General features: G+C 45.2%; 1 protein-coding gene across 1 annotated transcript in view; it reads right to left on the minus strand.

Moving 5' to 3' along the window:
• Nucleotides 1-14,959, minus strand: part of PIK3C2A (phosphatidylinositol-4-phosphate 3-kinase catalytic subunit type 2 alpha) — an 852,450-nt gene that overhangs the window by 73,419 nt on the left and 764,072 nt on the right. The window contains 2 exon segments of the mRNA XM_069223730.1: nt 89-170; nt 272-389. Of these exon segments, the coding sequence (XP_069079831.1) occupies nt 89-170; nt 272-389 (200 nt within the window).

Here is a 14,959-nt window from a genome sequence, read left to right on the forward strand (position 1 = left end):
TTCTTTAACTACTGTTCTTAAAATTACAAGAAATCTAATAGCAAATTAGTATGCAAAGCAATTACGAATGAATAAAAACTTCTCATACTTATGGATTTTGCAATTCCTTCGATGCCATCAGCTTTGTCATCACGCAGTAATGGATGAAAAAATGTGTAAACAAGATCACACTGAATTTGAAAAGAAAATGAAAAGTGAAATGTTAGCTGGAAGTGTTTCTGATATAGGGCAAACAATATGATAAAGTACAAATGTTAAGTTTAACTGTAACCTCTGCTACGTCTGTACAGCTGCTCATAAGACTTTGCAAGTAACTGTTCAGTTCCATTTTTCTTTTGGCTGCTACGTCTTTAACATGAGTTCTTCCGAGAACCATCCTGTTAGGAAAACTGGAAAAAAAAAAAAAAAAAAAAATTATACTTCGAAAACATGAGAACAAGCTACCTACTTTACGAAACACAACAATTGTGTCCAAGTTAATAAATAAGAGCCACATGTCATTATTTACACCACTGGTAACACTACATAGCACCTCTGACATCAACTGCGCACACAGGGAGCACGACTAGCTGCAGGCTATTTGTAGCTACCACAGATATTTCACATCAAAAACCTGAAGCTCATGGTTGGCAGATTAGGGAGGAATGGGAGAATGGTGTGCTCAAATGCCAAACTGCACACTCCAGCCAAGTGGTGTTCAGTAAGCTCTGAGGATTTGTGATTTTGGGAGTGCGGTGCCCGTGGTTTCATTCTTTCCAATGGGCATGTATTTTTCAGTTCCTTACAGATGTTAAGTTCTGCATTCATCCATTGTAAGGAAATGACTCCTTGGCATGGTTACCCCCTAACCCTTTGTTGATGCTAAGTTTTGATTGAAAGTGTGCTGGGACTCTGCTAACCAGGCCCCAGCACCAGTATTCTTTTTGCTTCCACAATTGGCACAGCCCTGGCACTCAGATAAGTCCCTTGTAACTGATACACCTGGTACCAAGGGCCCTGATGCCAGGGAAGGTCTCTAAGGGCTGCAGCATGTCTTATGCCACCCTGGGGACCCCCCACTCAGCACATGCACACTGTCTTACAGCTTGTGTGTGCTGGTGGGGAGAAAAAGACTAAGTCGAAATGGCACTCCCCTCAGAGTGCTATGCCAACCAGACCTGTGGCCTAGGTAAGTCACCCTTCTAGCATGCCTTACAGCCCTAAGGTAGGGTGCACTATACCACAGGTGAGGGCATATGTGCATGAGCACTATGCCCCTTCAGTGTCTAAGCAAAACCTTAGACATTGTAAGTGCAGGGGAGCCATAAGAGTATATGGTCTGGGAGTTTGTCAAACATGAACTCCACAGTTCCATAATGGCTACACTGAAATATGGGAAGTTTGGTATCAAACTTCTCAGCACAATAAATGCACACTGATGCCAGTTTCCAATTTATTGTAACATGCACCCAGAGGGCATATTAGAGATGCCACCTGAATACCAATCCGACTTCTAGTGTAGGCTGACCAGTTCCTGCCAGCCTGCCTCACACCAGACAAGTTGCTGGCCACATGGGGAGAGTGCCTTTGTCACCCTGTGGCCAGGAACAAAGCCTGTACTGGGTGGAGGTGCTTCTCATCTCCCCCTGCAGGAACTGTAACACCTGGTGGTGAGCCTCAAAGGCTCACTCCTTTTGTTACAGTGCCCCAGGGCATCCCAGCTAGCGGAGATGCCCACCCCTCCGGCCACTGCCCCCACTTTTGGTGGCAAGGCTGGAGGAGATAATGAGAAAAACAAGGAGGAGTCACCCACCAGTCAGGACAGCCTCTAAGGTGTCCTGAGCGGAAGTGACCCCTGCTTTTAGAAATCCTCTATCTTAGTTTTGCAAATGCAGGAGGTATGCCATAGTCTGAAGGTGAGAAACAACTGCTTAGGGTTACCTCGCATTGAACAGCCAGTCGCTGAGGTAGGGGAAGAATGGAACATCTGACCTCCACCATCACCTTTGTGAACACCTGAGTGGCGCTGGTAAGGCCGGAGGGGAGTACAACAAACTGAAAATGCTTGTGGCCCGCTATGGACCGCAGGTAATGCTTGAAGGCAGGCTGGACAGTTATGTGAAAATAGGTGTCCTGCAAGCCCAATGCTATCGCCCAGTCTACAAGGCCAGGGCATAAGAACCTGAACTAATGTGAGCATCTCAAATTTCTCCTGCTTCAAAAATAGAGGGCACAGGTCTGAAATAGGGGCAGAGGCTTCCGTTGTTTCTGGGCACCAGAAAGTAGTGGGAACAGCAACTACAAACTATTTGTGATGCCAGCACCCTTGCGATGGCTCATTTGGATAAAAGAGCTTGACCTTCCTGATGGAGCAGGGAGAGGTGGTCATCAGCTGAACCAAGGATTGGGGCATGGGTGAGCGGGTTTTGATGAATTAAAGGGTGTAATACTGCCCAATACCCAGTTATCTGATGTTATATGCGGCCAGTGGGATGGGTGGTACTGGATCCTGCTGCTGACCAGTTGCCTGTGATGGTAAGAAGACAAACTAAAAGGGTTCCAAAACTATGGCTGCCAGAAGTTGTGGACTGGGAAGACCTGACATTTGGTCCCACAGGGCTTGTACGGACCATGTCCAAAGCCACAAAAGGACTAGGAAGTGTGATGGCCTTGGTGGCTAGGTGGGAACTGACACAGCTGGTGGGCCCTACAGTAGCTAGAGAAGGGCAAAAGCCAGAGTGGGGCTGGCATGGGCCATGAAGAGTCGGAATGACAGTGCAGTGGTCCAGCTCCCCTGAAAGTGCTCGAGCACCGAATCTCTGTCTCCAAAGATGGAGGTGCTATTGAACAGCATGTCCATAAGGGATGGCTGAACATCCCAAAAAAGTCAGACGCTCTCAGCCAGTTGCAGCGTCTGAGTACCACTGATTATGCAATCACCCTGCCTAGCAAGTCGGTTAGCCATAAGTATCATCAGAACCCTCCTAACCGTACTCCCTAGAGGGCCTATCGAAAACAAATAGACCCTGCCTCCAACTTTGAAGGCCTAGTCCCAGCCGGAGTAGACATCAGGCGATGCTGCTCTGGCTCCATAGTGAGTCGGGTATAATGATGGGATTGGCGCTGTCGTGGGGTGTGGTGGCGTCAGGAGTAGTGTCACTAGGACCAAAGCTAGGGAAGGTCGCAGTCTTGTGACCAGAGCCAATCTGGAGTTAGGAACAGATCCAAGGAGTCCGACCGTGCCGAGGGTGGAACCGTTGGCAGACACGTTGGGAGGGATGCAGTGGAGGCAGCGGCTGAACCCCTGGTGCCCAAAGGCACTCCTCCAAAAGGGTTCAGCCGACCAAAATATGAGGTTCATGGCCTCGTAAAATTCTTTTAACCAGGTAGGGGTTGCTCCGGCTCTGGGAAATTCAGGGAGACATGGAGCAAACCCAGACTCTGGCTCAGCATCTGACGGTGAGCATGGGGCTTAGAACGGTGGATCCGTTCCTGCGGCTCGTCCTAAAACGTGGACCGATTCTGCGAAGTGAAAGAGCACTTTGACTTCTCAGATTTCTTATGGGAGTTACACAATGTCTGAGCGCAAAGATGAGCTCAGGGAACGGCTCTCGGAATGTGACCCAAATGGGGTGCTCCGGGGACCAGAGGCAAACCATGTGGCGGTCAGTCACAGATCTGTCTGTGATGGGACCCACTGGGTGTAAATCCCCTGTGTTTCTTTGGAGACTCCCGATCCACGCTTGTGTGCTCAAATATGGTCGAAAAACGTCTAAAAAAGTCCAAAAACAATGGACTGAGGTACTGGTGTGGAAAGGAAAGAACTTGGAAAAAAAATATCTCAAGTCAGTGTATTGGGGCGGCTCCTAAACAAGCCCTGTGACCATCACAGATTAAATTTACGAGACGATCAAAGCCACAGACCAGCATGCAGACGTACTGTTTGAAAATTCCTGGAAGGAGTCTGATGGTTGGGTAATATTCTGAGGTAAGGAATCTGGGGCTATAAGTCTCTAGCAAATATTTTTTGTTTTTAAAAACATTGAAATCCCCAAGTTAAAGCTAGTTCAAGTAACTATAATTTATGTTCCCGCCCTGCATTGCTTGTGACCTTGCCTTTTACAGCACTCATAACATAGTCTTATTTAATGACAGCATCAATACGGCATCTGAGATGATATCATAAACAACAACATTGTGCATGCCAGGGCACGAGGTCTAGCTACTATCGCCACTAAGTTGCTTTTTGAATAACTATAATTTTGGTTTCATGTTGATGGCAAATTGATGCTATGATTATAGGTGGACGGTGCAAGCTACGCTATGTTGTACACGTTGGAAACAATAACCAGTGGATTTCAGTGCTTTTATAAGCATAGTCCAGAATTACAACTTGTTCACTGCCATGACTGTCGTCGTCTTTTTTATGATGAACTCACTTTCTAACCCCCACTGTGCATGGTTGAAGGGACTGTCAGCAGGGTCTGGCCTGTGCCCAGGCTCTGTGCCCCATTAGACGCTAGCTGCCAAACGCCACTGCGCATAGGTTTCAGCCATTTGCAAGGTGGGGTGGATGAAAATGTTGGCCCATAGTTCTTAACCTTTGATAAGGATTTAAGGACTTTCTTTATTTTTTTGATTTATAAATCCTAAGTAAGATTTGCAAATATGAGTCAAGCTTCACACCCCAACTCTTCTCTTGGAATAACAACACTTAATAAAGATGGTGGCTTGAGACTGCAGTTTCGAGATAGGTATTGCAGTCCTGGGCCACCATTTTAGGAGTTGGGGACTGAAGAGACAGAAAGCAGGTTTGCTAATTCTCCAAATTTGTGTGTCCCAAGTCCTGTAGTGGCAACCCCAAAATAAACTTTTATTTTAGGGCCGCAAATAAGAGCGGTCAATACCATGGTTCCCGCTTTGGAACCAGAGTTCCAAAAGGGACAAAGGGAGAAAAGGCTCCCTCAAACAATCACACCAGTTTTTTGTTTTTTTTGCACTGATGGAATAACTTGGAACAGAAAAGTGTTTATTCTTTAAAGACCACTCAGCAACGTCTTAAAATGGTAGTATATAAAAAAGTTCTGAACAGATTTACACCAAACCAACAAAAGCACACTTTCTAGGTAAGGTCCTACTTTTAAACCAAGTTTGGTGTAAATCTTTTCAACCATTCTGGTTACAGATGTGAGCAACATTTCCTATGGAGCTAAAATTGGAACACTATTTGTTTTATCACACTTCTCCTATCCTTTTTAGTTTGCGGGTAAGTGTACGGCCACTTGTATACTTTAGTATACTTAATGTGGGCTTAAAGCGGTTTCAGTGTCATTTAAAAATCCTTCCTTGCTACTGGTCAAGCCTTGCCTCTTAGTGCCTCCTTTTTAGGGGCGAGCGTGCAAAGCACTCCGACTCTGGTGTAATCTCTCTATAGGCTTTAACCACTCCCATCAGTTTGGTTGGTTCGTGGTCTTCCCTTTTCAAATTTGCTTAATTTCATTAGTGAAAGGCATGCACACCTCATGCCTTTTCCAGTGTTTAGCCCTCCTTGAGCGCACCGGAAAACTACAGAAAACAAACAAGGCCCCATGTTTTCTGTATGGTTTCTGGACTTTTTCCCTTTATTTCGTAGGCAGAGCGATCTCGCTGGGCAGAAATCGAGCGCTTTGTTTGACATCGCCCCTGTTACAAAGATAATTGCCGGTTACATGGATAATTGCACTTTTGCCGATACGTTTCACTGCAAGCGAACTTCTGTTTCCTTTTGTGTGCCTGCTTTGAGCTCATGGTGGCCGTCGACTCGCTTAGGTGACACTGTTTTACTTTTCAGTTTATGTGGCAAGAAAAGTCCGGTTAGGAGTTAAAAAAGCTAATCGCTCTAACTCGAGCAAACATGAGACCCACTGCATTGCAAATGCTTGTTCTCTTTAGGAGCAGGGACCAACTACTGTATAATTACCCTTTGTCCTGTTTATCTGGTCTTTAGGGTGCTTTTTTCTTTTCTTTCTTTCCTGCTCATGTTCAGGGAAGCTTCTCAGAGAATTCATGCTCTCAGTTCAGCTTAGCTGTAAACAAAGCTATCAGGCTGTTAACTTGGTCACGTTTAGTCCTTTGTGGGCTTTCTGTGCCCTTTGAGCTGCCTTGCTCCAGCCTTTCCTTGGTTTAGATTGCACCACACCTCCCTCTTCTACCAGGTTTCCGAGGCATTCCAGTTACTTTCACTGTTGCAGCGTGGGCCGATATAGCTTTAAAATTACTACCTCTTTACTTAGTGCTGTAACATTTCTGTGCAGCTGCATAGCACTTTAAAGCTATTTGAAGATATATGGGTTTTTTTTGGAAGCAGGGGACATTAAGTGATGTTGAGCCAATGCCATGATTCAAACCCGGGTCCTCTGTTCTAAAGTCGGCAGCTCTAGTCCTGGCACTACAACTCCCTCTTCCACCAGATTTCTAACAAGCCAAGGTTAAGCTGTGCAGAGGTAAGGCAATCGCAGTGCAAATAAAGTTTTTAAATTGACAAATGATTCTATCTCTTTAATTCTGGCCGCAAAGTCCAGTTCACTGTTCAGTTGTGATGCATGCATTATAATTATTATGCAAACCGCTCTTGTCGTCAATCCTAAAGGGTTTCTGGGCTGTAACGCGTTGCAGCATGTTTCAAACACCATTTGAATGCTATTACGTCACCATATGTTTCACTAACGTCTTTCTAGCAGGAACAATTTCCTGATTGGACACAAGATTCATTTATCCAAAGGATTTAAAGTGTTAGCGTCCTATAAAATATAGATTTGTTGCGTTTAACTCCAACTCCAACTTCAGACAGTTTGCCACGATGAACTTTACATAACCTCGCAATACCAATCCAAGGGATTAGATGCAGAGTTTTCCAATCAGCCTCCTTCTTTTACGAGTGGCCAGTGTTAACACCATCTAAAATGAAGTACTAAAAAAAAAAAAAAAAAAAAAAAAAACTTTTTTCTAAATTAAGCCCTCTGATCCATTTTAGCCGTTTCGGGGGAATGCGGTAATGATTAATAGAGCCCTTTAAATGATGGAATATGCAACAGGAAGTTTTCACTAAATTAAACTGTTTCAGCCCTTCATGAGGACAAACCCAGCTGGAAAAACTATAGCTGAGATTCCAGAGCTCTGATTACCCTTTTCTGGTATTAATCACATTGAATGCGGCATCATATTATTTATTTATTGCCGTGCCTAATTCTTCAGTCCAACATCTTGTTGGTAACTGACATCTCTTTATAAGAACCCCCAGACAGTGTTGCTTTTCTTCGAAAGAGCAGGACAAGGGATATTCCAATAGAGTGGCACTTACGATTAGTATTGTTTTAATTGCTGGCAGGGTTGTAATTGAATCAGCAAGAGCTTTTGGCCTTCCTCCATTTGTAACTTATTTACAATGCTTTTTGTTTCCGGCCATTAGAAACATAAGTTGAAATATCTGGGTCATTTCTTGTGAAATGTTTAATGTGATTTACCTGCCAAAGTTTATTCTTGGTATAGCCCCATGTTTTCAGGAAGCAATAAGCCTCTTCATTCAGAAGTTGCTCTCAAATTGATTGGTACTGTGTTTAATTTGTAAGTTTTGCAGACTGTCTCCATCTAAGAACATCCTGTTATGTGAAGGTTGATTACAATATGAGTAAAATATATTTATTTCTGTTGTGATCTTTGGCATTCAGTTTGCGTTTCAATATTCCAGGAGGGCTACTAGCACTTTAGTTATATGCAGGGCCACTGGAATTATGTGGCAGAAAGGACCAAAATACATGGCAGGGTTGACAAATTAATGTGGCAAAAAAAGTCCAGTTATGCAAGTAAATGCGAGACCGATTGCATTGCAAATGCTTGTTTTAATATGTTTCTCCCCTGCTCGCATCTGCATGAAAATCAGCATATGGGAATTTAGCTGGCTATGCTGGTGATTTGCCAAGTTCCATGCATATTCGTTCTCTGCATCAAAAGTTAAAGGTAAATTGAAGAATTACTTTTCAATAAGAAGTGTGTCTGATACATAACCAGCACTGTGTAATATATTGTCATCAATAGTTTACAGTGACATCATAAACCACAAGGCCATAGGCCAAGTAGTTTGCAAATGTCTCCAGCATTGCCAGGCAGCAATAGTGGACCATATATCTTACCCGTTATATACACATTATATATATTTTAGAACTTTTCACGTTTATAAGTTATATGCATCTTATATGTATATTTCATAGTACGTTTAGTTTGGAACACAATTCAATTTTTTTTTTTTCAGTGACGAGATTACTAAAAATAGTGTAACAATTCTGGACCATGTATATGGTTATCTGAGATAAAAAAAGAACAATAATTTAGATAGCCTTGCCACAAAAAGGTTTCTTCCAAGGAGCACAACCTAGTGAATGTGACAATAGTAATATGGCATGTAGGAAAGATGATGATTTGACTGAGTGTGTGCTGGGATCCTGCTAACCAGGTCTCAACACCAGTGTTCTTTACCAAAACTGTACTATTGTATCCACAATTGGAACACTCCTGGCACACAGCTAAGTCCCTTGTAAAAGGGCTCTGTGGCTAGGGAGGGTCCCCCAAGGGCTGCAGCATGTATTGTGCCACCCTAAGGAACCCCTCACCAAACACATACACACTGCCAATGCAGCCTGTGTGTGCTGTTGGGAGAAAAAGGTAAATTCAGCGTGGCATCTCTCTCAGGGCACCATGCCCACAAACTACTGCCCGTGGCATAGGTACGTGACCCTCTAACAGGCCTTACAGCCCTAAGGCAGGGTGCATTATACCACAGGTGAAGGCATAACTGTATTAGCGATATGCCTCGACAGTGTCTAAGTCTATTATTAGACATTGTAAGTGCGGTGTGGCCATACTGAGTACATGGGCTGGGAGTTTGTCATTATGAACTCCACAGCGCCATGATGGCTTCACAGAAGGCTCAGCACAATAAACCCACAATGATGCTAGTGTTAGTTTCATTTTAAAATGCACCAGGGAGCATCTTGGAGATGCCTCCTGTATTTTGCTCAACCCTTTAGCGCAGGAGCCCAATGGAAGTGGTCATAAAAAAGGTGTAGTCACCCTAAATGTGAGTAACCTATTAGCTACCACCTTGCACTCCCTGTAATGCCCCAAAATTCAGTAATTAGGTGGCACCCCTAAACCCCAGAACTCAGATACAGAGTCGCATCAGCAGAGAAGATTGCGGACACCAACTGACATGGCCACCAGCCTACCGGCCTGTCCGCTGCCCTCAACAATCCTGTGGCAAAAGATGACCAGTCCTGCAGCCCAGCAACCTCCAAAGCTTTGGTAGGACTACCTGCCTTCAACAATGATCAAGATCTCCAGAGAACAGCGGACCAAACTTTAGAAGAAAATAACTCTGCCCTGGGGAACTGCAAAACTGCCTCTCTGACCCACCTCTGCACCAAACACCCACTGGCTAAGTCCAAGTAGACCACCGGCCCTGCGAAAGTTCCCCAGCGAGTCCACTGTGAGCGGACCTCTGCTGGACTGTGCCTCAAATTGAAGGCTCCCCCCTGACTGCGACCTGCCCAGTAAGCTATTCCCAATGCCAAAGGACACCTCTGCACCCAGAGCCCCAGGGTCTTGGGGACCTGGACCGTCGGTATCGCTACATCTCCTAGCATCAGAACTTACCTGGCAGCTGTGGGTTTTCTTCGTTCAGCCTCCTAGCCAGAGCTTGCAGCCTTTTTCCAAAACTGATCTCCACAATTGACTTGCATTGGGCGCCGAATTCTGTGTTAGCACTATGCACCTGGCTGCCCCTGTGCCGCTGAGGGTGTAAGATTGGTGCTGACTTATGGCCCCCGCACTTACCTCAACCACAGTAGATTGACCCCTGACACCACTTAACTCACATGTGAGCAGTGCATCTTCGGTTACATCCTGTCTCCATTGGGTGCCTGAAGCTGTGTTGGCACTCTACACCTGGCTGCCCCGTGCCGCTGAAGGTGAATGTTTGGTGTTGTCTTGTGGCCCCACCTTGTGCTTACCTTAACCTCAGGAGATAGACCCCTGACACCGCTTTACTCACCCATGAGCTTTGCATCTCCTTTCACCACTCATTCTCCATTGGCTAACATCGGGCACCCAACACCAAACTCAACATCTACATCCAGCCGCCCCTGTGCCACTGTGGGTGCACTCTTGGTACTGATTTAAAACTGGCCTGGTGTTCACCTAAAATCCTGAAGACTGGATTTGTAAGTTGTGTACTTACCATGAAAAATTACATTCTTGTTTTCCTCCTAAAGGTTAACATTGCTGAACTGAAAAATTGCACTGTGTTGATTTTTGAAACTACAAAGTATTTAACTTTTAAAATCTGCTTACCTTATAATGAAGTTCTTTGGTTCAAAGCATATATAATAGTAAATGTAATTTTTCAAAATTGGTCTCAGACTTAATCACTGTGTGTGTTCCTTTTATTGCTTCTGTCAGTACAACAAATGCCTAACAACTCCTAGATAAGCCTAACTGCTCGCTCAGACTACACAAATACAGCATTAGTACTATCTACTTCTGCCTCTGCAATACCAATTAGGGATCCACTGGACTCTCTGCCCAGTGTACTTCATTTTTGTGTACTATATAGGGAGCCAGCTTCCTACAAAAATGCTCACTCTGGCTCAGGTTTTATCTGCTCTAGACCACGGAGACTAGATTGTAGAGTAAGACTTGCAGGACACTTATTTTCATATTCCTGTCCTGCCTCCCCCACAGATGATGCTTGCGGTTCAAGGTAGTCCACAAGCACTTTCAGTTCAGTAGTGCTCCCTTTTGGCCCTAAAGCACCCTTCAGGTGTTTACGAAGGTGATGGAGGTGGTCGCAGCTCATCTGAGAAGATCAGGAGTTTCAATCTTTCCCTATCTTGACAACTGGCTGTTGAAGGTGTGCTCGCCCCAGGTTGACGTCTCCCACCTCCACACTACGGTGGACCTCCTGCATTCACTGGGGTTCACTATAAAGGTGTCGAAGTCACACTTGACTCCCTCTCAGACACTCCATTTCATAGGAGCTGTTCTGGACACAGTGCATTTTTGGGCTTATCCTCCAAAGCAGCGAACCCAAAATATTCAAGCTATGATACTAATGTCTCAGCCTCTATACTGGATTTCAGTGAGAAAGATTCTGAGGCTGCTGGGCCTCATAGCTCCTGCATCCTGCTACTGATACATGCCAGATGGCATATGCGGGCTCTGCAGTGGTACCTGAAGTTCCAGTGGGTGCCGCCTCCGGGAAATCTCTCTGACATGGTCCGGCTCTCAGAGGGAACTGTGAAAAGGTTGGCTAACGGAGGTGGTTAACAAAATGCAATGGGCTCAGAGGCAGATCCCTCTCCCTTCTCCAACCAGATCTGAAAGGAGTGAAAGATGTGTCACTCCTGGGATGGGGCTGCCATCTGAGAGAGGCAGAGATCAGAGGTGCCTCGTCTACAGTGGAGTCTGGGCTCCACATCAACCTGTTGGAGCTCCGTGCGATTCGACAAACACTGAAAGCATTTCTTCCCTATAACAAGGAGAAGGTAGTGCAGGTGTGCATGAACAATAGCACCGCCATGTGGTACTGGAACAAGCAGGACAGGGTCGGGTCGTGGACCCTTTGTCAGGCGGCTCTGCGCCTCTGGATGTGGGTGGAACACCTGGGCATTCTCCTGGAGGTTCAACATCTGGCAGTCTCTGAACGTCAGAGCGGACAAATTCAGATGACAATGTACACAGCCTGTGTGCCTTGTCCCCTAAACACTACATGCAATATATGTAAGTTACTCCTCTAACAGGCCTTACAGCCCTAAGGCAGGGTGAATTATATTACATGTGAGGGCATATATGCCTCAGTAGATATGCCCCTGCTTTGTCTCTGTCGATTCTGAGTCATAATAAGTGACCAAGGAAGCCATTTTAAATGCATGTGCTGGACACTAGTCATTACGAGTTGCCCAGCTACGTGATGGCTTCTCTGAACCCAGGGATGTTTGGTATCAAACATCTCAGAATAATAAACCCTCACTGACCAGGCTAGCCAATCTCCCTGCTCCCATTCCCAGCAAAGGTAAGGGAAAATAATGACACGCAACTAATGACATACCAGTAGAAGAACTTGCTACTTGACACCTCCCAATCATTTTTCGGCAGCAATCACAGCGCAGAGATCACCCTGGTCACAGCCACTGACGACATCCAAACACTCCTCAACCTAGGGGAACAAGCAGCCGTGATCCTCCTCGACCTCTTGGCAGCCTTCAACACTGTACCCCACCACACACTGAACTAAAGACTCCACCACACTGGCATCCAAGGGGATGCACTCGATTGGATCATCTCCTTTCTCACTGGAAGAACCCAACACCTACCCCCTTTCACCTACGAACCTAAAGATATCACCTGTGGTGTCCCCCAGGGTCATCCCTCAACCTTATGCTTTTCAATGCATATATGACACCCCTAACCAATATTGTCAGATCCCAGGGTCTCAACATAATCTCCTGTGCAGACAACATCCATCTCATCCACTCATTCACAGATGACCCTACCACCACCAAAACCAACTTCCATAGATGCATGTCAAGCGTTGCCGACTGGATGATAGACAATTGCCTGCAGCTGAACACAGATACGACTGAAATTTTAATCATCGGCAAGAGCGGCAACACATGGAATGACTCCTGGTGGCCTTCAGAACTAGGACCTGCACCCACTCTCTCCTAACACACCAGAAACCTCAGAATCATCACTGACAACAAACACACCATGAAATCACTTCTTCACTCTGCGCATGCCACATAAGATCTTCAAGTGGCTACCCGTGCACACATGATGGAGTGTGACACAGGTCCTCATCACCAGAAGACTTGACTAAGGCAATACACAGCATGAAATCAATCCTTTTGGACGGGGACATCAATCAGTGTGAAATTGTTTTGGAAATCAGCGGAAAACTGACAAAATCTGGAGCAAAGCTCTGGAACCACAATGGAAGACACACAAGAAAACAATCTCATGTCCGTGTACAGTGGCACTTACATACATCTTCACTCTGTCATTTGTAATGTTGTTATAAAGCCATTGCGGAGCTGCATGAAATCATATAGCTGCATACAGATGAACTGCTATGAAAAATTCTCTGGATTAGGTCTGGGGGATATCCTAAGGAGAGGAATTTTCAGTTAGAGGTCTCCACCATAAACCTGTTTCGAACAGCATGAAGCCTGTAACACTAAGCTCTTTGGGGACATGTAGACAAAAGGGAGTAGTGGGTGTTCCAGAGCAGGCTTTCACCTCCTTACCACAAACCTATTGACCACTGAGGCGAAAATAGTTTTTTTCCAGGCCTTGCTAAAAGCCAATAATTATTCAGGTGCTTCTGCAGACAGCTGCATTTTCTTACTTCAACAAGTTAGAGCTAGTTCTTGAGAATCTGGAACTCAATACCTTCCGAACTTCAGCTAGACCCCTTCGAAACGATTTTCAGAAAAAAAATTAAAACCTGGCTTTCTGGATCCAGCTGAACTTTTCTAGTTTGTGTGTGATTCTTTATTCCTAATCACCCTTTTACCGCTGGTACACTGTGAGAAGTAGCCATGCGTTTTTCAAGTTGCATTATTACTATTATTAGATTTTCTCTCCACCATAGATAACAGAAGTTCTTCAAACTCTGCCTCCTTGCGAATCTCTAAGTGGAAGGAATGGGACCCGGGAGGGGGAGGCCCTGGAAGCAAACTCCATCCCCAGTGATGTGTCCAGGACACTCGATCCCTCAATGCTAGATCACCCTCTATAGCAGAGGGCAGGTGAAGTAGGTTTGCTGGCTCACTACTGTCCATTTAGCTGACGGTGAACAATCTACAGCATGTCAATGGTAGTGTGTACAGACGATATCATGCATCGATACCCAATACTGTCCTTCTGCATCCTTGCTCTTTTCTCAGTTGTTGCTCCTCTAGTTGGCGCTTAGACTCCTTTCTGGACCAATGTACTAACACCTGGGATTTTAGTCACAGGATGATCCTCATTTGACCCAGTGGAGATGGTATTTGAGGTACCATAGCCCTTAAGAGCAATGTCAACTGCACCTCTTGAGGTGGGTTCACCAGTAAAAAAAAAAAGTCAGCATGACTGCCGAAGCACCAGAGTATTGGGGCAGAATGTAGTCCTAAAGGTCCTCGACAGAGGGCTTATTTCAACCTAAACATGTCATACCTACCCTTATAAGAAGATCAATGTTACTACTTTGCTTTTATGTTTGTGGTGTTTCTCCCTGAATGAGCTTAACGAAGTGGAGGGAGATCACTTAGATCTTGGCTGAGACCATCGTCAAGCCCGATGCTCATCCTGAGTCTGAGCCATAAGAAGTTTGGCATCTTTCTTCCTGATTGGCTTTGGATGCATGTGGAGGCAGGAGTCTCATAACTTTGTGTCATGCTCCAACCCCAGACACAGTAAACAAATGGGGCAGGGGCAGTTATTGACACCTGATCATAGCAATCCCTACAGGTTTTGAACCCTGAATGCTTAGAAGACGACATTTCTCCTAGCAATGTGGCAACTTTTTGTTTTGCTAAAACAAAAAACTCAAACAAGAGGGCTAGTCCTTGAGCCATGTCAAAAGGCACAGAAAAAAGGATGCTAGGATATGCACTTTATGGCTCTAATGATATCAATGTGGCATTGTTTCCAATGTGGACGTGGAGCAGGCGCCACCTACAGACGTGGAAAAGCAACTGAAAACTTCCCAATCCAGTCTGATGCTTAGAATACTCAAGAGATGAGGAATCTGCAAGTGGAAGTATCCATCAGAAGCCTAATTGCCTCCTTCACTAAAGTTATGTCAGAGGATTCCAGAAAGGCTAATTAGTTTGCAAAAAAAACCTTTCAAGAGCTGGAACATCCGCTGGGGGGTGGGTTGGAGGGAAGTCTCAGCACCCATACC

The sequence above is a fragment of the Pleurodeles waltl genome, chromosome 3_1, assembly GCF_031143425.1.
Source record: "Pleurodeles waltl isolate 20211129_DDA chromosome 3_1, aPleWal1.hap1.20221129, whole genome shotgun sequence".
NCBI lineage: Eukaryota > Metazoa > Chordata > Amphibia > Caudata > Salamandridae > Pleurodeles > Pleurodeles waltl.